A 27129-nucleotide genomic window follows, 5' to 3' on the forward strand; every position below is an offset into this window, starting at 1 on the left:
TAAATGTTTTGAGACTATAATTTTGGATAGTGTTTTTGAATTATTTAGTAAAAAATTTTTTTAATCTTTACTTTGAATTTCAATGTCTGAATCTAGATTTTTTTACAAAACTCTTGATACTTTGTCTATTTCCTCTAGAAACAATACTCTCTCTCTCTTTTTTTAATTTGGTACTTCTTTACCTGTTTTTTCCTTTTACTTACCTTCTTTTTTTTTTGTCCTTTGATAGTTGTTACTGTACATTGAACTCAATAAAATTACTTTAATATTATTTTATGGACTAGTATCATTTCATTGTTATTATACGAATGTGCATATTGATGTAATTTATCTATTTTTAGAAAGTGAACAATCACCACCTTCAGGTGAAAGTTCAAAAAGAAAAAGAAAACATTGCAGTAATAATAAAGATGCCCTTGACAAAACTCAAGTTAAACAGAAACGGAAAAGGTAAAATATTTTGTTTTTTAAGTGTTTTTAGAATCTTTTGAATTTTTATTTTAAAGTATTAATCGATTTAAGTTTGTTTTCTTAACTGAATAATTTATAGTTTATCCTAAAAATTGTATTTATAAAATTTGGGAAGTGAACCTTAAGAAATTAAAAAATATGCCAGAAAAAACAATAAAAAATAAAAATACTGTTAGGAAAAAGGTTTATGGATTTAATCACAGGAAAAGATTATCTGGAGACATAAAGAGAACATTTAATGTAAATGATATTGAGAAATACTCCTTATGTAGACTGAGAAATGAAATTGAAAATTGCTATAGAAATATAGAGGATAAAATATAAATAAAATATCAGTCAGGATTGATTTTTAAAATTCCATGCATGAAGTATCCAACAATATATATAGAAGAAACAAAACAATTTTTGGGTGATAGAATGTACAAGCATGGTAATGATGTAAAATATATGGAAAAGACCCAAATAAAACAGTTCTAGTGTATCCAAAAATAAACATAAATTTGATTTTGATAACAGAATAATTTTACATTTAGATAATTATGATACTTTCAAAAGAAAAATGGGTAAATGTTTACCTCAGCTCCCCCAAAATGGCGGAAGCCCATTTTTACCGAACGTGAGTATACTGACGGTCCCGAACGGTGCCAAGAGTCTCCGGAGGTGACCGATTCCCAGCTGCTCGTTTGTAAAATAAATTCCCGCAAGTTCGACAGGGATTTTTTCCACTAGAGGGAATTTCTACTGGGAAATGGTAGTAGTGAAATCCTCCACTACCTTCCCGATACTTTTTTTACAACTTACTTTACAAAATCGTGAGATACTTTTTTTTTATCTTTTCATTTATGCCTGCACCTGTCAAATACAAAATTGACAATCAGCGGACTGCCTGCCTGTTATATTAATTAAACAAATATCATATTAGCCCACTACCCCTAACCATATTCTCCTCATATATATCATAGAGAGTCAACAATCTTCTCATAATTTTACATTTTATATTTGTTAAAGAGAGAATATGTATTAGGTTTAAAGGATAGAATTGTATTTAGATATATGGATAAATAACAGGGGAAAAATGATCTTTTCCTCATATATATCATGGAGGATCAACAATCTTCTCATAATTTTACATTTTATATTTGTTAAAAAGGGAATATGTATTAGGTTTAAAGGGTAAAATTGTATTTAGATACATGAATAAATAATGGGGAAAAAATGAATAAAAAAAAGGATGACAAAATAATGAAAATGTAGAAACAAATAAAGTATTTGTTACAATCATATTGAATCTACAGCCAACAATAAACACCTCAATATTATTTTCTACAATATTATACAAAAAGTAATTAATACAATGGAAAAGTTAATAAAGGTATTATTTCAGTAAAAATGAAAACAATAAGAAAAATTGTTTTAGTTCCTTACAAATATATCATTTAATATATTAAGATAAGTATATGAAGTTTCTATAAATTATCAGGTTTATTAAGACTATTGAAAATTACTACCATTATAGAGGTATGTCAAAAATATTTTATTTTAATAAAATAATGCTAATACACATTTCAGGTTACAAAAATATTGTTTTTTTAATATATACTAATAACTCACATATTAAAAACATTATCTTCCATGAACTATTCCTTTATTTAAACAATTACATGTCTACTACAATCAACATATTGTATAAGTTCTGACAATTATTTAAACAAACACTCCTTTAAATTAAATCTAGTTATTAATTAGAGACATCATATTAAAACATACAAGACTGAAAACTATATTGAGCATGTCAGTTTCTATGGCCAAAACAAAACTTATTGACTTTTAATTCAACAAAATATCACAAATTTGTACTTCCTTAATTCTTTTGACATAATTTTCACCTTTAAATTCATAGCCTACTGATGATAAGCTATGACTGATGATATTTACTTGATGTTATTTCTTCATTCTCTGTACAAATATATGGAGGATGGTGGCGTGAAGGGAGGCTGAGTTAGATACCCTTCTCATGATGGTTGAGTTTGAAATCTGGAATGGAAATATGTAGGTTATATAACAATAGATATTCTATATTAACGATATTATTCACTAAATTTAAAGTTCTTTAAACAAAAAAATCTACCATGCATTAAGACACTTAATATACAAAATATTTTTGTTTTTATATAAAAACACATATGATTGTATAAAATATAATTTAATGGTATGATTAAACTTTAGCACCAAAGCGATTTCAACAATATGCTTGACATAATACTTAATCTTAATCGGGTACATTTTAATTTGAGATATTATTTTCCTCATCGGTTTCTCACCTCTCAAGAAAAAAAAAAACTTAATGCTATAATTAATATAGTAGAAGATGGCTGATTGACCATAAAAAAAAAAAAATGAAATAGTCGCTCTATTCAATTTTTTTTTTTACTGCACCCGGACAACATTCCTTTTATTTATAATTAATATATTTTATAATAATCGATTGATGGTATTGGTAATGGCAGATAACAATACTAAACATAAGATCTTCAAATTAAAATCAACTATAAAGAAATTTATTACAAATAGTAAAAATTTAGTTTGTTATAAGCTATATCCAAGCAAATGAACCTGGGAAGATTCAATACTTGGGTACTCAATGGCTTCTTGTTGTGGAACCAATCCTTTTTTTATCTCTTATCAGGATCATCTTAACAAGACAATTATGCAAATTATTACAAAAATGGTTTATAATTTATATTTGTATGAGTAGATACCTGATACTGCTAAGAAAAAAGAAAGGATGACAGTGTGTCAGTATTGCAGAAAATGGTTTCCTCGTTCCATCATTACTCATCATGAAACTAATAAACAATGTATGGCAGTTTCAAGGGTATAGTTTTACTGTCCAAGCGACTTAAAAAAGAACATCAGGATGGGTGAATGATTATATTCATTAATTTGGTAGTTTAACTTAATTTGAATTTAACTTACAAATAAATTAGGAATCTTTGAATCTTTTAAATCCAAATTTTTATTACATTAACCATTGGCTCAGTTTTACGATATTCAAAGGGAATTGACTCCGAGAAAATAGACAATAAGTGGGACAATGAACGTTATTGTCAGAATATTACATTGCTATTAGTGTTTACTACGGAGACATTATGTTGTAAATCTGAGATGGAAGCTATCTATATATAAAAGAAAATAAGAAAGAAGTTAGGACAGGGGAAGTTTGGAAAATGTAAAGAAAGATAGATTTCAGAAAACTTTTAATGAAAATCTATAAAAAAAAAAAATTAAAAAAAAACCATTATCACCAGGAGATGAAAATTACTTCACAAAGTCTTCTCCTTTAACCTAAGCTCTCAAAGCAGTAATATACGAGCTATTCCTCAAACTGGGTACCACAGCACTCTGAGGTGCCCCAATTGTATGCAGAGAGTGCCGCAAACAAGTGCTACTTTTCCAAAATATTTAAAAAAATTAAAATAGCAAACATACAGTGCATTCCAACAATTAATTTCCACTGTTCTTCTTTCCCTACACATTCAACTGTTCTGAGGGTAATTAATTGTTCAATTTGTTTTTAGTTTGATAGGGGTGCCTCAAATTATTCTTTAGCCTAGCATGGGTGTTGTGAAATTGTTTTAACCCAAGAAGGGTGCTGTGATAAAAGTTTGGGGACTGCTGGTATACAGCACCAATCTTGTTAATGTTATGAAGAAAAGAAAACTTGAAATTTGGGAAAACTTGTAAAGTATACATTTTATGGTATTGTTATAATATATAACTATCATTTGAAAGATAATTTAACTAGCTAAAAAAATACCTAAATTTCACCTCTATTAGCTAAATCTCTAGAGATTTAGAAAAATTTCCTGAAACATTCTATATGCTCATTTAAATGATAAGTCGCCTAGAAAGCTAAATGAAAAAAAATATATATCTTACTTAGACCAGTTTAAGTGAAGATTCAAAGATATAAGATAAGAGAAATAGAGGAACATAAAAAAATATTTAAAAATATAGAAAATATTTTTACAAAACAGTTGGAAATTTCTTGATGAATCAAAAGCCAATTGAAACTTCCTCATTTAATTTTTGTCTAAGGATTCAATATTTTGTAATCATTTTTTTTTTTTCAAGGATGTATCCTCATAACTTCTTACTTCTTTATTCAATCATTGGGGGACATTTTGGCCATTTGTTCATCTGGTCCAGTTTTAAATTATCCTATATTGTATATCTTCACAAATATGATTTATGAAATCATCTGTTTCACTAAAGCCTTTGTTACAGGATGTACAATTAAATGTTATACTTCCTTTCACATATAATTTTTCATGATGAGTAATGATGGAACGAGGAAACCATTTTCTGCAATACTGACACACTGTCATCCTTTCTTTTTTCTTAGCAGTATCAAGTATCCACTTATACAAACATAAACTATAAACCATTTTTGTAATAATTTGCATAATTGTCTTGTTAAGATGATCCTGATAAGAGATAAAAAAAGGATTGGTTCCACAACAAGAAGCCATTGAGTACCCAAGTATTGAATCTTCCCAGGTTCATTTGCTTGGATATAGCTTATAACAAACTAAATTTTTACTATTTGTAATAAAAAGCATTAAGTTTTTTTTTTTTTGAGAGGTGAGAAACCGATGAGAAAAATAATATCTCAAATTAAAATGTACCCGATTAAGATTATTATTATTAGTATTATTTCAAGCATGTTGTTGAAATCGCTTTGGTGCTAAAGTTTAATCATACCATTAAATTATATTTTATACAATCATATGTGTTTTTATATAAAAACAAAAATATTTTGTATATTAAGTGTCTTAATGCATGGTAGATTTTTTTGTTTAAAGAACTTTCAATTTAGTGAATAATATCGTTAAAATAGAATATCTATTGTTATATAACCTACATATTTCCATTCCAGATTTCAAACTCAACCATCATGAGAAGGGTATCTAACTCAGCCTCCCTTCACGCCACCATCCTCCATATATTTGTACAGTGAATGAATAAATAACATTAGTCATAGCTTATCATCAGTAGACTATGAATTCAAAGGTGAAAATTATGTCAAAAGAATTAATGAAGTACAAATTTGTGATATATTGTTGAATTAAAAGTCAATAAGTTTTGTTTTGGCCATAGAATCTGACATACTCAATTAGTAGATATTAAAAAAACAATATTTTTGTAACCTGAAATGTGTATTAGCATTATTTTATTAAAATAAAATATTTTTGACATACCTCTATAATGGTAGTAATTTTTCTTATAATCTATAAGTAACAATTTTTCTTATTGTTTTCATTTTTACGGAAATAATACCTTTATTAACTTTTTCATTGTATTAATTACTTTTTGTATAAATTATATTGTAGAAAGTAATATTGAGGTGTTTATTGTTGGCTGTAGATTCAATATGATTGTAACAAATACTTTATTTGTTTCTACATTTTCATTATTTTGTCATCCTTTTTTTTATTCATTTTTTCCCCATTATTTATCCATGTATCTAAATACAATTTTACCCTATAAACCTAATACATATTCCCTTTTTAACAAATATAAAATGTAAAATTATGAGAAGATTGTTGATCCTCCATGATATATATGAGGAAAAGATCATTTTTCCCCTGTTATTTATCCATATATCTAAATACAATTCCATCCTTTAAACCTAATACATATTCTCTCTTTAGCAAATATAAAATGTAAAATTATGAGAAGATTGTTAACCCTCTATGATATATATGAGAAGAAGATGGTTAGGGGTGGGCTAATATGATATTTGTTTCATTAATATATCAGTCAGGCAGTCTGCTGATTGTTAATTTTGTATTTGACAGATGTGGGCATAAATGAAAAGATAAAAAAAAAAGTATCTCACGATTTTGTAAAGTAAGTTGTAAGTATGTTGTAAAAAAAGTATCATGAACCTTATTATTAAATTCAAATTAACTATTAAACAATTTTCTTATTCTTATTCAATTACAGCTCAAGAGAACCTTATTATTATATTCAGATTGACTATTAAGCAATTATCTTATTCTTATTAATTTACAGCTCAAGAGAACCTTATTATTCTAGTCAGATTAACTATTAAACAATTATCTTATTCTTATTAACTTGCAGCTCCAGAGAACCTTACTATTATATTCAGACAAACTATAAAATAAATATCTTATTCTTATTAAATCACAGCTCAAGAGAACCTTACTATTATATTCAGACAAACTATAAAATAAATATCTTATTCTTATTAAATTACAGCTCAAGAGAACCTTATTATTCTAGTCAGATTAACTATTAAACAATTTTCTTATTCTTATTAAAAAAAATACCATAAAATAAATGCTTCCAATCTATTTTCAGGTTACAGAGTCTTAGTATTAGAATTTAGTTCTTCTAATGTATAATAAATATAAGTTAGAAGAAGTAAGTAAACACATTTATTATAAAATATTCATAAATCAGAACTGCTGCTAAAAATAGTGGTGTATTATAAGCTAACCTTTATCAAAAGGGAAAAGGAGTAAGTGTGTAGGGACAGAAATTTTCCCTCTTGAAAGATTGTTAATTTTGTAACCTACCCAAAGTCGTCCATAGACGGCTAGGTTCGGGACTGACAGTACACTCTCGTCTCAAAAAAATTGACTTCTGCCATTTTGGGGGAGCTGAGGTAAACAGTTACCGAAAAATGCTTAATGGTGTTTATATATCAGAGAATATTAAGTAGTACATGGTTAATTTGAAATTAGACACTAAAATTTTAATCCAGCATTATGCAGAAATTTTGAGTAAATATTGTGGTTGAATTTTTGATAATTTTTTTTAATTAGTTTTAGTATCAGTTTTACTAATAAAATAAAAAAGGAAACATAATAAATAAACTAGATCATGAAACATAATGATAATATGCCTAACCTGGTATGAGGTTGGTTAAATAGTATAGTATCAGCTCTAGTAACAATAATATGGTCATTGAGGAAGGATCTGGTGTGGGATAAATCTTTGAAAAATAAGGTGGAAAGAAGCGAAGGGTTGGGATGGGGGATGTTACAGGTGTTTGGATATCAAGTCGCTGATACAGATGCGGGTAGTTCTTTGTCTTCCTCAGCGATGTCAAACAGGTTGTTTTATATATATATATTCTAGGTCAGTAATAAGTTGGGGGATGAGTTTAGTAGAGTTAAGCGTAGCAAAATTGGGGCCAAGACAAAGAATGTTAACAATGTTGGGTGGTATAGTGGTGGAGGATATATTATAGACCCAGTCTTCTTGGCCTTCAGGCTGAATTTTGTTGGATAGTGATAGTTCACAAATATGTTTAAATTTGTAGATGAGTGGGAGTTTTTTACATTGTTTTGTGGATGTAAAAATGTTTTTAATATCACAATTTAGTCATATTATCATCACCAATGACAGAAACTAACAATGAGGAGAGGGAATTAATTTTGGTATTAATGAAATTGATTTGCTAAATAGTTTCTTTAATTTTTAAATTTAGTAAAGATTTTTTTAATTTTAATAGGGAATGAGATAATTGGGATTTCTGAGAATTGGATGTATGAAAATTCTTAACACTATTGTCAATAGATTTAGGAAAAATAGGGTTGGATCTTAAGGAAGAGAATTCTCTGTTCTGTTTTACCTGTAAGACGCTTATTATTATTATTTTTTTTTCACTTGTTTATTATCACTACTTTCTTTTTTTTCTCCTCATTTCTATATTTTTTTACTTATTTTTAATATGATTATGTACTTCATTTTGCATTTTACCTATGTACTTCTATTTTATTGTGTGGTTGGGGACAGTGGCAAGAATGGAAGGATTGTCGAAATTAAAAGTATGGTTCAGGTTTAATTTGGTTCAGGTTTATTTTGATATCTTTCTTTTATTTTGTGTATTTGAAATAAAACCATGAATGTTCGCCTGCCCTCCATTCTGTATACTTCCGATTTGTATCAGTTTCGAATATCTCAACTGAAACCGGTGGTCCTGATTTGTTCTTTGCGTGTTAATGCGTCTCCTATTCATTTTTAACCTAATAGTTTGTGTACATTTTTTTTAAATATTCTTATCATTGTCTATTATATACTAATACTATTTTTATTTCTTCTTTTCCTTCATTTGTATATAATTTTCTTTTCACTTATATTTACATTATTTCAAACCTACCTTAATTTACCTTTTTGTATCTTTTAGCCCTGATGAAGCTCAACAAAGTGGGGCGAAACATCGGAAAATAAATGGTTGTTAAATATTTTTATTTTATTTTGACCGCACCACTGACCATCTTCTTCATAATTTGAAATAATACAGTCAATCATTTATATGTATAATTTTGTTTCCAGTTTTATCAATGTCAGATAAAATTAATTTTTCTTGACACTTAAATTTTTACATAGAAGAAACTACTTTTTTTGTTCAGTAGTAATGGGTTTTTATTATAAGTTCTGTTTCTATGTATTCTTTGATGGTTATGTTTATATTTATAGATTTTTTTATTTATTATTATTGATTATGTTCTACTGAATGAACTTCCTATATATTTTTATTTATTTATTTTAAAATATCTTTGGACTACAAGTGATTTTTGTTTTTATGGACATTAATGTTATTCATAAGGAGGATAGTTCAAGGATGGAATTTTTGTTTTATATGTAATGAATTGAAAAGTTTATAAATATTATTACTAATTTGATAGAATAGGACAAAGTATATTAAATCATCTTTTTTTTTTTTTTTAAATTATAAACTTTTCTCATCTTACTCTGTACTTTTGTTTGTTTTAGAAAAAAAGAAAATGAAGTGATCGTTCCAGACATAATTTATGAGCTGGAGGAAGATCTAGATCGAGAATTGGACATAAAAGCTCAAAGGAATAATTTAACTGCGACAAATGTCAAAAACATGATAAAAGTGAAGTATTATCCAGTTTATATTTATTTGATTTTTATATTGATGATATTAATATTAAGTTGAATGATCAGCAGTATTATGATAATATAATGTCCTATTGATTATAAATATATTGTTTTAAATGCAATTAAAAAGTAACTAATAATTATAAATACACTTAAAACTTACATTTCTGGATCTAATATTATAAATATTACAAACTACAATAAAACCTTCAAATGTGATTAATAAAATTAGCATGACATGAAAAAAACAACCTGTTGAATGTCATCCAATAATTTCATTCAATATTAAAAACAATTATAGTGCATCAATATTTTCTCTCTAAATCTTATGTTTTGTTTTAGGCAGTTATAAGTGATAGTGAAGTTCTTAAAATGATAGATTACTATTCATTAGATAAATCTACAGAAAAACCAGTTTATGATCTTAAATTAACTCGTGCTAAAACTAAGTATGTATACCTATTTTTTTTTATTTATTAATATTCAATTTTTTGTTTATTTATTGTGATTGTAATTTTGTCATAAAATCTACATAATACTTTCTTATGATCATAAATAATTAATTTATTACTTCAATTTACATCTAATGGTTATGATCTTAATAAACTTCTACGATTTACAAGACTGTTCTGTATCTTTAGGCCGGAGTTTTATAGATAATCTTCCATTATAGTAGTATTGATATTACTATATATGATTAGAACCACAGTTCAATGAGAGGAATCAAACATTCATGATTTCCTATTGCCTTGCAATCCTTTCTGTCATTTAATCCATGTGTTCCCTACATAGAAGTATAAATAATTGCTTTTATATAGTTTAAATTCAATATTTTATCTAATGGAGATGGTGATATGCTCATTTTCTCCTTCTTTGTGGTCAGTAATGGTACTCAAATATGTAAAAACAATTTTGTGCCGCCGTGGCCTGAATTTCAGAAACCAAAAAAAAACAAAAACCAAGATAACAACCATAGCTCACAGAAAAACAAATATGTGTGTGTGTGTGTGTGTGTGTATATATATATATATATATATATAATTTCATTATATATATATATATATATATCAAACAAACTAAGAAACAGTATTATATGAAATTTAAGTAGGTTGCAGATGATACTGCTAGCAAATTAATTATAATATTGGAAAGATAAAAATAATATATAACAATGTGCAGAAGAAAGTAATATACATGATAAAATGGGAACAAATATAAATACGTTAGAAAAAGAATAATTTTGAAAATATATGAAAAATTAAAAAAAAAAATCAACCTGTGTTCGATGTAAATAATTAAAATTGAAATTAACATAATGAAATAAGTGAAAGAAAACATTTTGCGTTATATAATGGGCTAAAGATACAGATTATATGGAAAAGTGAATAAGGAAGGGATATAAAATAATAAATATGAAAAAAAGAGATAACGACCAATGAATTATATAAATATAAAATGAATAAAAGAGAGAAGAAGAGGAGGGGAGAGGGTATGTGATCAGAAAAAAGAAAAAAATTTAAATAATCTGAGACTCATTGACCTGTACAAAGCTCCCATAGAGAGTGTGCATGAATGAAATCAACCAAGAATTTTGGAAATCATTACCTTTTTTAGTAAGGCCAAGCAGAAATGGCATAAATAACAAAATATAAGCGAGTGTATCAAATAAATGGGTAGAAATGGGAGCAGACAATTATAAAATAATTAAGTAAATTATAAAATAACTAATATAGACTAAAGGTTACAGCAGGATATTATAATTGTAAAAAGAAAGTAAAAAAACAAGATCAGAAAATTTAGATAATGTTTTCTAATTCTATCTGGTCACTAGGTACCACAAGAATTCTGTTTCCTCAAATATAGAACCTCCTTATGTTAGAGAAGTTGTTATTCCTAAGTATTTTATTATTTATGAGGAGAAGATGGTTGGAGCTCCGTAAAAACAAACATCCTCTCAGTCAAAAGAACAAGAAAAGTTTTATTTTAATAATAAATTACTGATGAGATGATAGTTGACAATGGATAATGGATATGTAAAATGATTAGAATATAAGATTCTATATCTGAAATAAGATTCTTATTTTCTAATCATTTCATATATTCTTTATTCATTGGTTGTTATCTTGTTTTTTATTCTTAGCCCTGGTGAAGGCTATAAATTCTGGCCAAAACGTTAGCACTAATAAATAAGTTTTTAACTTATTTTTGTTCTTCTCTGACCGCACCCCCAACTGTCTTCTCCTTATATATATTATCCATGGTAAACTACCATTTCATTATTAAAATAAATCTTTTCTTGTTGTGACTGATAAGATATATGTTGTTTTTTTAAAAGTTATTCACCCTGTGGATCGTATTTTAGTTCTTAATTATTTTTCAAAATTTTACTTTAGATTTAATTTTTATAGTATAAATAAACAATCCTCAATTTATTAGGGAGCTTATTGGACTAGATCAGAATGCCATATGGAATATTATGGAACCTTATACACTAAAAAAATTTGATATAGAAGCATTAATTAATCAAGAGATGTCTGAAGATTCATCTGATGAAGAATATGAACCACATGAAGATGTAGTAAGTTGATTTATATCAAAATTCATTGAACCAGTTTTGTGATTCCACTTTCATTTTGGTCATGAACATTCTTAGATAAATGCTATAAATTTAGCCATCAATTTTTTTATATTGTTATTAGTAATGTTATCATTCTAGTTTTTATTATATTGCTTATTCAATTTTTTTTTTTATGGTATTACAATGAAAGCCATATCTGTTTACTTATTTCCTGTATATTTATTTATTTTATTGTTAGAGTGATGAAGATATCAAAGCTAATGAGAATACTGTGGATGAAGAATCTATTATAGATGATGAGTGTTCTGAAAGCGAATCTCCTATTAAGGAAATTATTCAAGGGTTTACAAATGAAAATAATTCAGATGTAAGTATGTTAAATATTCTGTTCTAAGTAATGAGGTATGGTGATTATAAAGGATGATGTGGACGTGATTGGTCAATCCTTTAACTCCATTCTTGACCCATATCATAAATTAATAAGACAAAACCAAGTAAATGGAGCTACCATTTACCAGTTGTAGGTGCTACCGCTAAAATATATATATATAATAATAATAATAATAAAACTGTTGGGCACCATGTTATTTATAAGATATTATGAATATTTTGTTTCAAATGAAAATCATTAATTTAAATAAAATAGAATGAAAATAAAAAAATTCTCAGGAGGGAAAAAAACTATATCTTTATGAATAAGTCCCCCCCCCCCCCAAATTATAATTAAGATAGAAGATCCTCCTCTAAGATTATTTTAACCTTAGTTGTTGTTTAACTAAAATAAAATAACAAAAACAATTTCTACTATTTTATTAACATAATCTCTCTCAATCGGCACGACAAAACCCATTACTGGGTACTGGTCTCCTCAAGTAGCTTCTGACAGTTTGGTTGATGAAATGAAGTTGTCCTCAAATCCCGAAGTCTGTACAGGGTGCTTGAATCTTCTCCAACACCATCTACTCATAGAAGTTTGACACAGCCTCTTGGTCTGGTGCCTTACATTTCTTCGTCAATAAATTTTCTGGAGATCTTATAGAGCCCCATCCTTGCAGCATGGCTTACCAGGTGTAGCCTGCTGAGCTTTGCGGTTCTTACATCAGGCTCTTCTAATGAGAAGTATGTGAAAGTAATTCTGAAGATTTTCTTCTTTATTGTGGCAAGCGTTTAACAGACTTGAAAGCCCTCATCCTCCCACTTTTCTTGGACGATACATTCCAACTATAGAAGATTTCGGATAACGTTTTTGGGAATTTATCAATTGTACTCCTAGATAAGAATTGAGTGCATCCAAATTTATATTGCTCCATTTCAAAATATCAAACAAATTATATAAGGCCGGCTTTGCCCATGTGTGTAATGCTGACTGATAAGTTCAGAGAATAAATTTTACTCATGTTAAATTTATCCTTGAATTAATTTTTTACATCTTTCTTAAAATCTAGAAACTTATATCCCTTATAACTTACAACTTATTTATAAGATTGATTTTCGTTAAGGTTCCTATTAAAGAGCTCCATATTATTTGCATCTATCACCTTTTCTTTTTAGATATAGAGTATTGTACATTTATCCTGGCCTATCTTCATATGAATGTCCTCACTGAAGACCCTTACTATTTCAAGAAGGTTTTGCAGATCATTCTCATTTCCGGCATATAATTTGATACCATCCCTGTAAAAGGAATGAGAAAGTATGGTTTCTATGCCAAGATGATACTCTTTGTTTGATGACTTTAACAAAACACTTATTAAAGAGTTTATTGATATCTTTTCATTGGACAGTAGTGCTTTAGTACCAAGGATATTCAAGGACACTCTCCACAGTTTCATAAGGCACTCTAATAAATTGATTATAGTTTTTTCTGTCTTATAGATATATAGACATTCCAGAAGGCAATCATGGGGCACAGAATCTGATAGTCAATCCATGTTCAAGATGAATTATGTTTTTTACCTTTTATTTGAGAAGCTATGAAGCTGTCAATGACAAGCAGTTCTTTACATGCCTTGGCATTTTCTCTTGTCCCATATTGTTCATCAGCAATTAGCTGATGCTCATTTATATGAGCTTTTAACTTGTTATTAATAACTGATATTAATAATTTGTTAGTTCTGTTGGGGTTGTCTGATCTTAGGCGGTTCTCCAGCCTGATATACACTTTACAGAAGGCACACAACAAGGTGTATTCAATAATAGGTAAGAAAGGAAGGCCGTGCCAGGGGATGAGCCCTGGACACTGACTAAGGTAGAGGAGGTCTAAGTGAGAGAGTCTGAGGCAGAGTAACAGTTCTAGTTGCCGAGATGAAGCGGACGGACTAGAACTGTCAAGATAGAAGCCAGCTTACTAGTTGCCAAGATGAAGCGGACGGACCAGTAAGCTGATGAGGCTAGGTGCAGCTCTAGTTGCCGAGATGAAGCGGACGGACTAGAGCCGGGGAGAGACGGGAAATTATGAGGAGGAGATGTTGTCTTTTAATTCTTGAAGTGTCGTGTGAGGTTCAAATTTCTTCTTGTTCTCTTCAAGGAATTCTCCTGGGAGACGTATAGGCCATCCATACAGAGCCTCAGCAATGCTAGACGAAGTGTCATCGCTAGACTAGCTCGAAATTGATCTGTTGTGACGATCGTTGGTACGCCAAATCGGCAGATCCAGTTCATATAAAATGTTATGGCTACACTTTCTGGTGTTATACTTTCTAGTGGGATTGCCTCAATCCATCTTGTATGGCTGTCTATCATGGTCAAACAGTATGTGTTGCCATCTGAAGGTGGTAGAGGACCAATTAAGTCTATGTTAATATGTTGAAAGCTTGACTGGATTGACAGCGATACTGTATTTGTCCAGTCTCTGTAGGACTTCCCGCAGATGAGTTTCGTGTTGCTCTTCGTTATCTGATCCAATCAGGAAATCATCTAGAAATTTGTATAAATAGGTCAGGTTACGAAATTTATCATCGACGAATCTCTGGAAGCTTTGTCCTGCGTTCCTAAGCCCAAAATTCATTCGATTATATTCTATTAGGCCAAACGGTGTTATAATGGCTGTCTTCTCTCGGTCTTTTTCTGCGACCGGTATATCGTAGTAGGCGGCGTAGGTCAATTTGGAAAATATTTTCTTCCCATGCAGTTCCATTGTGAAGTCCCGAAGGTTTGGCACTCCGTACTGGTCAGGAATTGTTTGCTTATTTAGCGCCCTATAATCTTAAGCTTCCATCTGCTTTCACCACGTGTAGTGAACTTGACCAGGGACTCTTTGAAGGGCAACAAATACCTTCTTTTATTAGGTTCTTGATCTCCTTCTTTACTTCCTGGTATATTCTGAGTGGTAGGCATCGGCAATTTGCTGTAACTGGTCGACCTTTTGTCTCTATGTAGTGTTCGACGACTCCGCTGGGTGGTCCACATATCGGTGTGATCTTGATTATAGTGGGGATTTCGTTCAGGATCTTGGCATATCTCTGATTCGTTGGTGCTACTGAGTATACTGGGATTTTTTCTTATGAAATATTCCCTGTCGTCCTCTGGCCTGTAAGCTCATTGATCAACCGCCTGTTTCTCAGATCTGCTGTGAGTTGATGCCAGTAGAGGAAATCCGCACCTAAGATCGCTTTGCCTACGTCTGCTAGTACGAAGGTCCAGCGAAGAGGTTTCTTAAATCCTAGGTCCACATCTCTGGTCGCTTTGCCATAAGTGGCTATTGAGGAATTGTTAGCCGCTACCAGCGTGAAGTCTGATGGGTTCCTGCGCCGTCCCTTGGGGACTGGTACCAGTGAAATTGAAGCTCCTGTGTCTATCAGGAAAGGCTGGCCTGTTATTCGATCTTTGATGAATAGGCGGGGGTGTGGCTGCAGAGTGAAAGTTTCCGCCACAACTTTCACTGGTCGGAGTTTAAATTTGGCTCTGGGCTCTTCGCTTCCCATTTACAAGGTTTCCTGCACTTAAAAGACTTTTCTTGAAAGTGTCAATGGTAGTAGCAAATAACGCTCAGATGGAATTTGGATCTTGAGCGTGCATCATTTCGTCCTCGGCTTAGGCTTCGTCCGAGCTCTCTTGATCCTAAGATACCAAGTATTCTGTCTATATCTTGCCGGAGTTCTCTTAGATCTTCCTTATAGTCACGCGATGGCTTATCCTATCTGTCTCGAAGTGGCCGGTCGGGTGATCGTGTAGGTTTCAGTCGGCGCAGATACTTGATATATTTTATCTGCTACCGCAGCCAGTTTCTCAACAGCAAGTTCTGTGGCGGCCAATATTGGTTGGAACCTTGTGGGCAGGTTTTTCAGCCATAATGTCCTGATGAACTCTGTGTTCACCCAGTCTCCAGCTAGTTACTGCCTGCATCCTTCGAAGTAACTGATGGGATTTGGTCTCCTACCGGGATGTCTTCTAATAGTCTTTTTATTCTCAGGTTTTCTGATTCTCCGTAGGTCTGTAGTAGCCTGGCCTTCAAATTTTCATATGTTTGCTTAAGAGGATCCGTAATAAGGTCTTGCACGTGTATTAATACGTCCTGATCGATATTCGGGATCAGAAGTTGGAATTTTATGGTACTCGATGTGACCTTCGAAGTTGAGAATATGGCCTCGCAGGTGGCGAACCATAGCACGGGGTTGTTCCTCCAGAACCGTAGTATTCTTGATACTTGGCCTGGATATGCATCGATTTCCTGAAGGTCCCTTCTCTGTCCTTGTGTCTCTTCTTTTTCCATCTCTGAATCTCCTGCCATCTCTCTAGTTATTTCTTGTTCCTCCTTGAGTTAGTCTTCCTCTGGATCACGTTGGGGTTGTCCAGCCTGATATACACTTTACAGAAGGCCCACGACAAGGCGTATTCAATAATAGGAATAGGTAAGAAAGGAAGGCTGTGCCAGGGGATGAGCCCTGGACACTGACTCAGGTAGAGGAGGTCTAGGTGAGAGAGTCTGAGGTAGAGTAACAGTTCTAGTTGCCGAGATAAAACGGACGGACTAGAACTTATAAGATAGGAGCCAGCTTACTAGTTGCCGAGATGAAGCGGACGGATCAGTAAGCTGATGAAGCTAGGTGCACCTCTAGTTGCTGAGATGAAGCAGACGGACTAGAGACGGGAAATTACGCTGGTTGCCGAGATGAAGCGGACGGACTAAGATTGCTGGAGATAGGGAGAGGAGATAGGCCATCGTCTAGGGTGAGCATACTAAAAAACAACTCTTGTGAGAATAGATTGGGAATGAACTTCTCTATCTCAAGCAGAGTGTATGCCACCAGTTCTATGTCTAGACCTGGAAAAAGGCTTTATTCAACAGATCAGCCCGGTGGCAATTAAAGGCCTCATGTGATCGGTTATCACTGAGAGTTTTCACTTTCAACTCTACTTGAGATAGTTCCGTTGACTCTTTTTGCTCAATCTTTTTTATTTTATAAATAACATTATTACACATTACATATTAACATATATACATTTGTACAAGATATCGTATTTTTATAATAATAACATTATATACAATTGCTTAGCTTCTTAGACACTTGTAGTGCTGAGCCCTATTGGGTTGCGGCGGCACTTCTTGCTCGCCGATTGCCACAGGACTCCCCCCTTAATGACGGTCTCATAGGAACTTAGATGAGGAATGTTTTACCGCCTATACCGGTGCCTCAGAGAAGCGGACTGTTGGCTTGACGGATCGGCCAGATCTTGTCCGATAGTGTTCCTCTTCTCTCTTTTCTGTGGACTGGGATGATTTTTTTAAAATCGACCTTGGTCTAACGTCCGTGTTGTCCTCGCTGGGCATATATGCTGGCTTCAGGCTGTCCACTGAAATAATATAATCTTCTAATATAAGCTAATATAATCTTATTATTATTATTATTTTTATCTGTGTTTTCTTGCTATTATGGGTTGAGTATCTGAGGCGAGATACTAGTTTTTAAGACCCTTACTATTATTATTATTATTATTATTATGGTCAGTTTTTCTCGCTATTGTGGGTTGAGTATCTGAGTTGGGGACCTAGAAGTCCAACCACCTTCATATTTTTGTTGTTTTATTTTATTTATTTTTTTTTGTTTCAAATATTTAAAAAATTTCACACTATACGTACTATATCTCACAGAATCACCTGTTGAGCCTCTCTTAGCACATCTATAGGCACCCCCAAAACATTCGTGCCTGCCATTGTTGATTTTGGTATGAAACCATTTGTTTCTCAGTTTTTGCCCACAGTGGAGCTTATATTATTATCATTTGGGATTCCGACATCAACAAGTTCCGCTTTCTTTTTTCTTAGACCTAGAAGGGGGATATCCGGTTTATTATGGCGTACTGTATTGTCCGTAATTATTGATTCATCCCAATAGAGCTTGAGAGGACCTTTTTGAAGGAGTTTATTTGGTTGGTACTTGTAATATAGGCTCTTATCAACAATTAAGTTGTTCTTCATCACCAGGGCCTGATGCAAAATTTTGGCCACATTGTTATGCCTCTGTAGATAGTCAGTACCAGCCAGCATTCCACATCCACCAGTTATATGTTGGATTTATTTCAGCGTCACTGAGCTTAATCGACACTTATCCGGTGCTGTTGCATCTTTTAGCACATGTTTTCTATACTATCTTGTGCAAAACCTGATCTTGAATAGCAACTACAAACCCCTCTGCCTCGGAGAATAGCCTCCCAGATTTTAACCATTCAACTGATCTTTCTTTGTCTATGGAAGCTTCATTCAGTTGGCTATACAATCTCCCATTGCTTTTCCAATCTGCCAGAATCCATCCTTGAGATGGCGAGATAAACTCCTGTTTTTTTGCGAGAAAATATTGGCGTAGTGTCTCTTCCTGTTGAGTTTGCTCCGACTTTCAGCGTAGTTTTCCATACTGCCATCAGGTTTGAAAGGAGTCTGCTTACATTAGTTTGAATCTTGTACATATCTAGTTCTTTTAGCAGCCAGCTGTGTGGAACGGAGTCAATCAATAACTAAGTGCTCCTTACAACCTCTAGCCCGTTTTTTACACCCTAGATGTTCTGTGGGTATCATATTCTCATTTTCATGGTGTTCATATATCTTGGTTGCCAAGATAGAAGTGAGAATTTTATATAGACCATTTAAATACGTTATTGGTTGGAAATCTTCAAGACATAGGTTTAATTCGTTCTTTTTTTGGAAGCATTAGAATAGCATAAGAATTCATTATTATTATTATCATTATTATTGCTGCTTTGTTTAAACTAATTTAGCAATTTACAAGTTTATATGTTTTTTATAATGTAAGTGTGATATATAAAATCTAAAAAAATTCTTACGTAGTTCTTTATTCAATTAAAAAAAAAAAAAATAACTTTCATTATTACTTTAACCTTTAAAAGGTTATGATTAATCGTAAGAAGATGGTTCGGGTGACAGTCAAACCAAGTATATAAAATGACAGAAAAAATTATTTATTAATAACCTATGTTTCTCCTCTTCCCCTCCAACTTTGAAGGGGTTCATCAGGGTTGAACCCATTGGGATAAACAATGGTGAAATCTCTATCTATCTGGATTCATATAGATGTTTGGTTAATAATCCTTTCATTTTAATTTCAGGAAAATATTTGGCAGCGTACACGTTCAAAATTGTGTTTAAGTAAAACTCCTTTAACAGCAATTGAACAAGCATTTGTTCCTCCAGATATAACTACTGATATGTATGACACTCACTGTGATAATCAAGATTGGTTGAATTTCTTGAAAGAGTTTTATTTTGGTAATTTAAATTTGTTATATAACATTATTAGTTAAGATAAAAGTTAATATTATAACAATTAGAAATGTGTGTGTGTGTGTGTGTGATTCTATCTGGACTGTCCATCTCAAAAACACATAGTTATTACAGAACTGGAATTATGTATATATGGTAGGTATTTGCCTGGGATATAACAGCTACTTTTTTGCTAAAATTGACTTACTGAAAGTGCCACTTTATATCATTAATATTAAACTTTTTTTTTATGATTTTCTCAAAAACTACTAACAATTTGGATTAAATTCATTATGTCATTATTATATGATCTTTAATATCAGCTAGGTATTATCATTAAAGAAATATTCTAGCTGGGTAAATGCTGAATTTTCTTAATAGCTTCCTAAATTTTATTTTCACTTGAGATATCTGAATTGTTCTGATATAATTATTTTTAAAATTCATCTGTGGTAGTGAAAACACAGGTGCATAAAATGTGTAAATTAGACTTTTTACATTCTTCTATACAACTGTTTAAATCTATGTGATAAATTTATTTTTCTTCTTATGTGGCTCTACAGTCTAAGATGTACTCCTGAGCAATTTGCTCTCCTCTGTACCAATGGTCTTCTGGACTTGATAAATGTCCCAAGATCCTTGTGGTTAATTAGCTTGAGGGTGTTGGTGTGTACTGTCTATGGACAACTTATTGTGTTAGAAATGTTTAGGGAGGGGCAGTAATTATAGGAAGGGAGAGAGTTAGGAGGAATTGAGGCGGGATACCAATCGTACTTGAGTTTCATCCCTCAACACTAGTGGGCTAAGAGATGAAGCTTAGGCACTGTGGGAATATAAACCACGAATGGAGAAATGAAACTCCAGCCTTCTTAGGGAGAAAGAATTCAGATGGGGAGATGAAACCTTGGTCTGTATAGGTTGTAGGACCATATGATGAGTGGTGTAGCGATCGGTTCTTTTGGAGGACCATTAGGCGTGAGATGAGCCAAAAGGGATCAAATAAAAGGACAGATTTGGGTTTAGAAAATGAAAAATACACATGATCCAAGATATGTAGACATAAATGAACTGATCTTTCAAAGTGATCATCTTAGGAAAAATTAAGAGAATGACTTGTCCTCTATTCTTTTTGTTCTGTTAATTTTTGTCTTGTCACTTTATTATAAGCAAAAGTAGTATATAACATATTTTATGAGAAATATATTAATTTTATACTACTATTAATAATATTATTAAACTGAAATGCTTTTCTTTAATATTATGGGGACAATGAAGCTTGTCTGAGCATTTTATAGTTGGAGTCTGGTGAACTATTTGATCTGCTTCCTAGTGGTAACTTAGTGAGCTGCTACAAGCTCATCCATTTCCTTATTATTCCTAATGGGCATTGTAGATCAGTTTTGTTGTTTCAGAGTGTTTTTCTTTTCTTTTTTTTTACTCGGCCAAGTTATCAGTTGTCTTATTCTATTGGTAGGACTTCCATGCTTGCTTCTTTTTGCTTGCAATTGATTTCATATTATTGTACCACCACTTCCTATGTCTGTTTTTTTTTTTAGTCTAGTATTAATTATGCAATCAATAACATCGTATATTGTAATTACATGAATTTGAGTTGTCAGACTTGCTCCCTGTCAAAAAATGTTTTGTTGAAGTATTACAGGTTTTAGTAGACGAGAGTTTGATCTATTTTTAACATTATGGTTTAAAAAACTAGTTGGGCCTTTTGTATATTTTAGATAGTATATTTTTGATATGCTTTGTATTATGAAATTCTCCAAACCGTTTTAGCTCAATATTAATTTGACAACTGCACTGGTGCTTTGTGAGTAAATTATTTTTTCTTATATTTTATAAGTGAAAATTAAAGTTAACTAATTTACTTTTTATTTTTCTAAACTATATTTAAAAAGATAAATTAATGTTATAGTATATTTTCATTACCGTATGATGTACTGGTAATGTCTAATATATATGAAATCTCTTATATAACCAAAATTCAGCTATGTGAGTTGATTTTATTAGAAACAAGATTTTGTCTCCTGTGTGTTAATGGAAAACATTTGTGTTAAAAAATCATAATATGATTTATATTGATTAAAAAGCATCTTCCTATGTGTTAGTGTTTATCTCATCTGCAACAATTATCTATAGAAATCCACGTCACACTTCAAAGACAGTCTGCATTTATATGATAATGAGGATATACTCTTATTTTCTTTATTTCATGTTTTGTTTTGTTCTTTTTTTATGTTTTTTTTTTTTTTCAGATGGTAATCAATTGGAAAATAATGATGATGAAAATGATCCTGAATACAATGTTATGGTTGATGAAGAAACTGAAGGTAATTAGGTTTAAAGCATGTTTTAAGAACCATATTCATGAATATTTATATTTTCAAACTTTTACTCATTAATATAATTTTGAAGATAATAAAATCAAATTTATATAATATTTCCCCTGAAGAATGTACCTGTAATTAATATTTAAAACAGCAAAAACTAAAAAAAATTTCCTCTTATAATAAAATAATAAAAGCTTTGATTATTGAAAAACCTTGTTCGTTGATGGTATTATTGTTATTGTGCACATCCCTTAAGGGGCTTTAGAAAATAGTGACTTAAGGCACAAGGATCTGAAATGGAAAAGAATGCTAATATAACTCCTGCAAAAGAAATACCATACAAGTTTAAGGAACCCAAAAGGATATATTAAATTTTCCTATGGAGCTTATGGTAGTGGTGACATATTTAGGGTTTGATGAAGAATATTTAATAGGAATTTAGGAATTGAGAAAAGATATGACCAACAGCTTCCACATCCAGAGGGATCACCCTTTTGAACATGGGATATATTAACAACTTCATTAATCCTCACAGAATATCCTCTATCATCCAAATCTTCAATGTTGTGGACGGTACTCACTAATCCATTTCCTCTATAATTTAGAAAATCCTCTTGAAGATCATCTATACCCTGTGCCTAATAATCCTAGAGGCTCTCTTTGGCATCAGATGCCTATTTGTTGTCCAGGGGTTATACCTCCTCCTCTGGCATAATTGATAAGATTCCATCATGCTCCTCTTCCTGATTATCATCATCAAGGCTCCACAAATGATTCTTCATTGGTTTTTGCATGTCTCCTTTTCAATAAGGTTTCTGTCTAGGTCCTTGCAGGCTATCTAGATGTCCTAAATGGTTTCCTGTGGTTCGATTGTCCTTTCCATAAAACATTCTTACTACACCTGTTATTTTAAATTAATATATTTAAATACAGTCAGAAACGAGTGAAATGAGTCATAATAATTAGTATTTTTTCTCCATAAACATATTTGTGATGTTTCTGTAATTTTATTTTTATAACAAATATTTGCCAGGAAAACTAACTATAATCATGCATATAAAACTTCTTGAAGCAACCTTCTTCCTTCATTTCTTTATTACCAGATTAACCTGGTTGGCCTTACATTTATTCTGGTTACTGTAACACTTTGTTATGTTTTTTTATTAGTTGGTAATGAAGGTATAGTCTTATGCAAAAGACACTATTAACAATGCTATAACCATGATAATTATAAATTATAAATATCGAATAATAAAAATAATAATAATAATTATATGATTAAGAATGAAAGAGAAATTAATAAATGATATTTATAGAAGTAATAAAATAAACAATTGACCCTGAAAAAATAATTTGAGAAAAAGAAAGAGAAGAAAAAAGAAAATAATAAAAATAATTAAATAAAGCGTTTATAACAGGATGTCTTGGGTCAGCCTGGACTTCAGACTTCACGATAAGGTTGGGTTGCTTATATTGTAAGCTACTGCACCTTTGGCTGGTGATATATAGGAGTGGAATTTTGTATTTTTTTTTTTTTTTTAATGAAATTATCTATTGAGTCCACTTGTAATGATGAAATTTGCTATTTTGTATGAGTCAGAGGGAATCTACTGCGAATCTCAGGACCTTGTTTTGGAATGCTTGCATTTTTTTCTTTTCTTACAGGATGCTGCTCTCTACACTTCACAACTATGCATTAGTAATGGTCTTAGTATTGTTTTGTAAATAAGATTGTTTCCATCTGGTTTTAGTCCAGATTTTCTACTAAGGATACAGCTTTTCTAATCTTGCATAGGTTTGGTTTAAATTGATATTGACATGATGATTCCAAGTAAGGCTGGACTCCATTCCAATTCTTTACTTTTGAGAGTCAGTTTAGGTGGATCTGCTGGGGGTCTAAAGGTAAAATCTTATCAAGTAAGTTTTTCAGTGTTGAGTCAGCAGTATATTTCTGCTCATAATAATGTCTTTATGTTGAGATGAATCTGCTATATCCTCTGCAAACATTGCTATGGAAGCATCTGTGGACATGATGTTATGAATATAAAAGTTAAAGAGAATGAATAAAAGAACTGAATATTGAATCCTGCATACATTTGTCTGATGGTGGAGTTTGTATTATTTATTCTAACAGTAAATGTTCACATTGAGGAATGAGTACAGCATATCTTACAATTATTTCGGAGTGTCTACTTTCTTTAGTTTGTATAGGAGACTTCGATGCAAAACCTTATATCACGTGAGACTAACCTGTGCTTCTTCATTTCATATCCATTTACTATGAATTCTATTAACCTTGCCAGTTGGTGTGAAGTGAAATGGCTATACTGAAAACCAAATTGAAAATTTGGAATGATGCTATTCCATTGAAAAAAATAAAAAAAGGCAAGATATTCTTTTATAAACTTTTCCAGTAGTTTTCTAACAATGGGTAATAAACTCATGAGCCTGTAGCTGCTGTGTTGTTTCGCTTTTTTACCAGGCTTGTGAATCACTGCCAATTCAGCTTTCTTACACATATCAGGAAAGTATCCACTATGCAGACAACTATTAAAAATTAATGTAATGAAAATTACAGCTTTCCTGGGTAACTTTGTTATAGCTATGACTAGTATTGTAAAAAAAATTATCAATGACTGGGATTTGATAAACTTTAGTTCCTAGGTCTTTAGAAGAGTTGATTAGAACATCTAATTGGAGCCCCTATGAATGTGAATAACAAAAACTAAAAATGATTTTAATAAATACTAGTGACATACCAATTTTATTTTTTGGTTAAGGAGATATTTGGAGAATATTCTTCTTTTGGGCTTTATAAAAGTAAGACTCAATGAGAAAGACCCTTATGTCACATTTGTGAACTAAGGAAAGTCAGTTAAAAGACTTGGCAACGAAAAAAAGTACAATGTTTATTCCTATTAAAATGAAAAGGATGTAGTCAAGCACATCAAGTTCAGAAAATAGGGACAAACTCTTCCTAGTATTCAGAAGAGTGAGAATAAGATCTCTAAAAACTTTATTAAAGAAGCTTGACACTCAATATAAAAGAAATTTAATGCTTAATTGGTTTGTTGTTAAATAATAATACAAAAAAGTAATAATAGACTTTTTTTTTTAATTACTTGTTAATGTTATTGATCTTTTTTTTTTAGTTATTTCACCAACCTTTCAAGTTATTTTTTTAGTTATATTATTATTTATAGAGAGATCTTCTTGTGTCATATTCATTATAAATAATATTTCCTATAGATGCTTATTTCTATCTCTAATTAAGGTTGTACCTTCACCTTGTGAATTTATATGAAAGATGTAATCATACATCATATGATTGGTAATTATTATACCTAAGATTTATATAATCGAATCAAATAGCACCTACCCATGGATCTCTCTTTCTGAAATCCATATTGAGCCCTTGAGAGGCCATTTGCACCCTCAGTAAATTCTTGCAGCCTAAGGGAAATAATTTTCTCAAATGCCTTACCTATGGTATCCAGTAAACAAAGTTTACGATAGATTAAAAGGTCTTTCAATCTTCCTTTACCCTTTGGAATAAGTACAAGGCGCTGTCTCTTACAAGGTTTCAGAAATGAGCCTTCATGAATGCAGGAATTGAAGAGATCCATAGAAAAATCTGGCTGTTATTGGAAAGCCACATTTGGAATACCATCCAATTCAGGTGCCCTGCTATGATGTATGTCTGAGGTAAAGTCTTCCTGAGTGATGGGTGGTAAAACGGTAGTATGTGTGTTGTCTATACATCCAATAGTAATTGCCTGTTCTGGGAATAGTGTGCTGACAATACTGTGCACAACATCTAGTCACATGGAGAGCTGCATTTTCTGGTCTTTACTCAGTGTCTTAGGAGCTATTTTATAAGCCCTATCCGACGGGTCAGCATCAACTTTCTTTCTTCTTTCTAGCAATGCCATTTGCTTTCCTTGCTGGCTCTTTAGAGATTCCTTCTAGCTATTTTGTATTCTTCCTGAAGCACAGAAAAATCTGGTAGACTGACTAGCTCACTTGCAACGTCTTTTTGCTTGTGTTTATATGTTATTTAAACTCAGTTGATTTATGTGCTATACAAAACATAATGTAATGTATACATTTTTTTTTCTCTAAGGAACTGATTCTGAGGAGTTGAGGATGGACAGAGCTGTTAAAGTAACAAAAAAGGAGTTGAATGAGCTCATGTCTGAATTATTTGAATATACAGAAATGCTGTCTTCAGATGATGAAGAAGAAACTAAAGATGATGATGCAGGTACTTCAAAATCTTTGGATGATGCTGAAACACCTTCAACATCTTCAAGTACCCCTATATCGCTAAATGTTAGTAAGATATTTGGATATATGGCTTAATATATATTGAAAATTGAACACCTATTTTTATGTTACAGAATGTTTTATTTTTATGAATAACCCTTTATCTATATAATTTTATTGTTTTAACAGATGTTTAAAAAACTGAAATTACTTATTGAAACCTCTTTCTATTTTTTCTCATCTAATTTTATAAAAGTAGACCTTAGATTCTTCAACTATTATTGAATGAATGAAATGAATGAATGAATGAATGAATGAAAAAATAACTTTATTCTGGGACATATGTCCCCTAAGAATAATTACAAGGTTCATACAGTGAGATTTTTATCTGGCGAGCGTTTACAAATTTTCAGATAGTAGAATGAAATTACATTGGTATATTGACTTTACTACTGTTTATAATGTTAATCAATAACTGCCTATTTATTTGATTACAAAGATGTGGAGGTTTGGTTATTCAATAAATGAAGGAATAGGTGTTGTTTAAAGGAGAGAATGGATGAGGACTGGCGAATGGAGATGGGAAGAGAATTCCAGAGGGAGGTTGCACGTATGACGAAGGATTTGCTAAAGAAGGAGGTTCTATAGGAGGGCATATATAAATCATTCGGATGGGATCTGGTGTTTAATGAGTGGATGGATGAACGAAGAGTGAGGAGATCTATGATATAGGTAGGTTTTTTGATGTTAAGAACTTGGAATAGAAAAACACCAAGGAGGTATTGCCTTCGGGAGGTTGGATAGAGCCACTTCAA

General features: G+C 31.3%; 1 protein-coding gene across 1 annotated transcript in view; it reads left to right on the forward strand.

The window, feature by feature from the left end:
- Window positions 1-27129, forward strand: part of LOC106685322 (GON-4-like protein) — a 47434-nt gene that overhangs the window by 1111 nt on the left and 19194 nt on the right. Inside the window, exons 2-9 of the mRNA XM_014427919.3 lie at window positions 342-450; window positions 9283-9409; window positions 9757-9863; window positions 11851-11992; window positions 12231-12359; window positions 19553-19712; window positions 21974-22048; window positions 26172-26380. Coding sequence (XP_014283405.1) covers window positions 342-450; window positions 9283-9409; window positions 9757-9863; window positions 11851-11992; window positions 12231-12359; window positions 19553-19712; window positions 21974-22048; window positions 26172-26380 — 1058 coding nt within the window. The remainder of the gene's footprint in view (window positions 1-341; window positions 451-9282; window positions 9410-9756; window positions 9864-11850; window positions 11993-12230; window positions 12360-19552; window positions 19713-21973; window positions 22049-26171; window positions 26381-27129) is intronic.

This window comes from Halyomorpha halys, unplaced genomic scaffold, assembly GCF_000696795.3.
Source record: "Halyomorpha halys isolate HHAL.00 unplaced genomic scaffold, Hhal_1.1 Scaffold680.1, whole genome shotgun sequence".
Taxonomy (NCBI): Eukaryota; Metazoa; Arthropoda; class Insecta; order Hemiptera; family Pentatomidae; genus Halyomorpha; species Halyomorpha halys.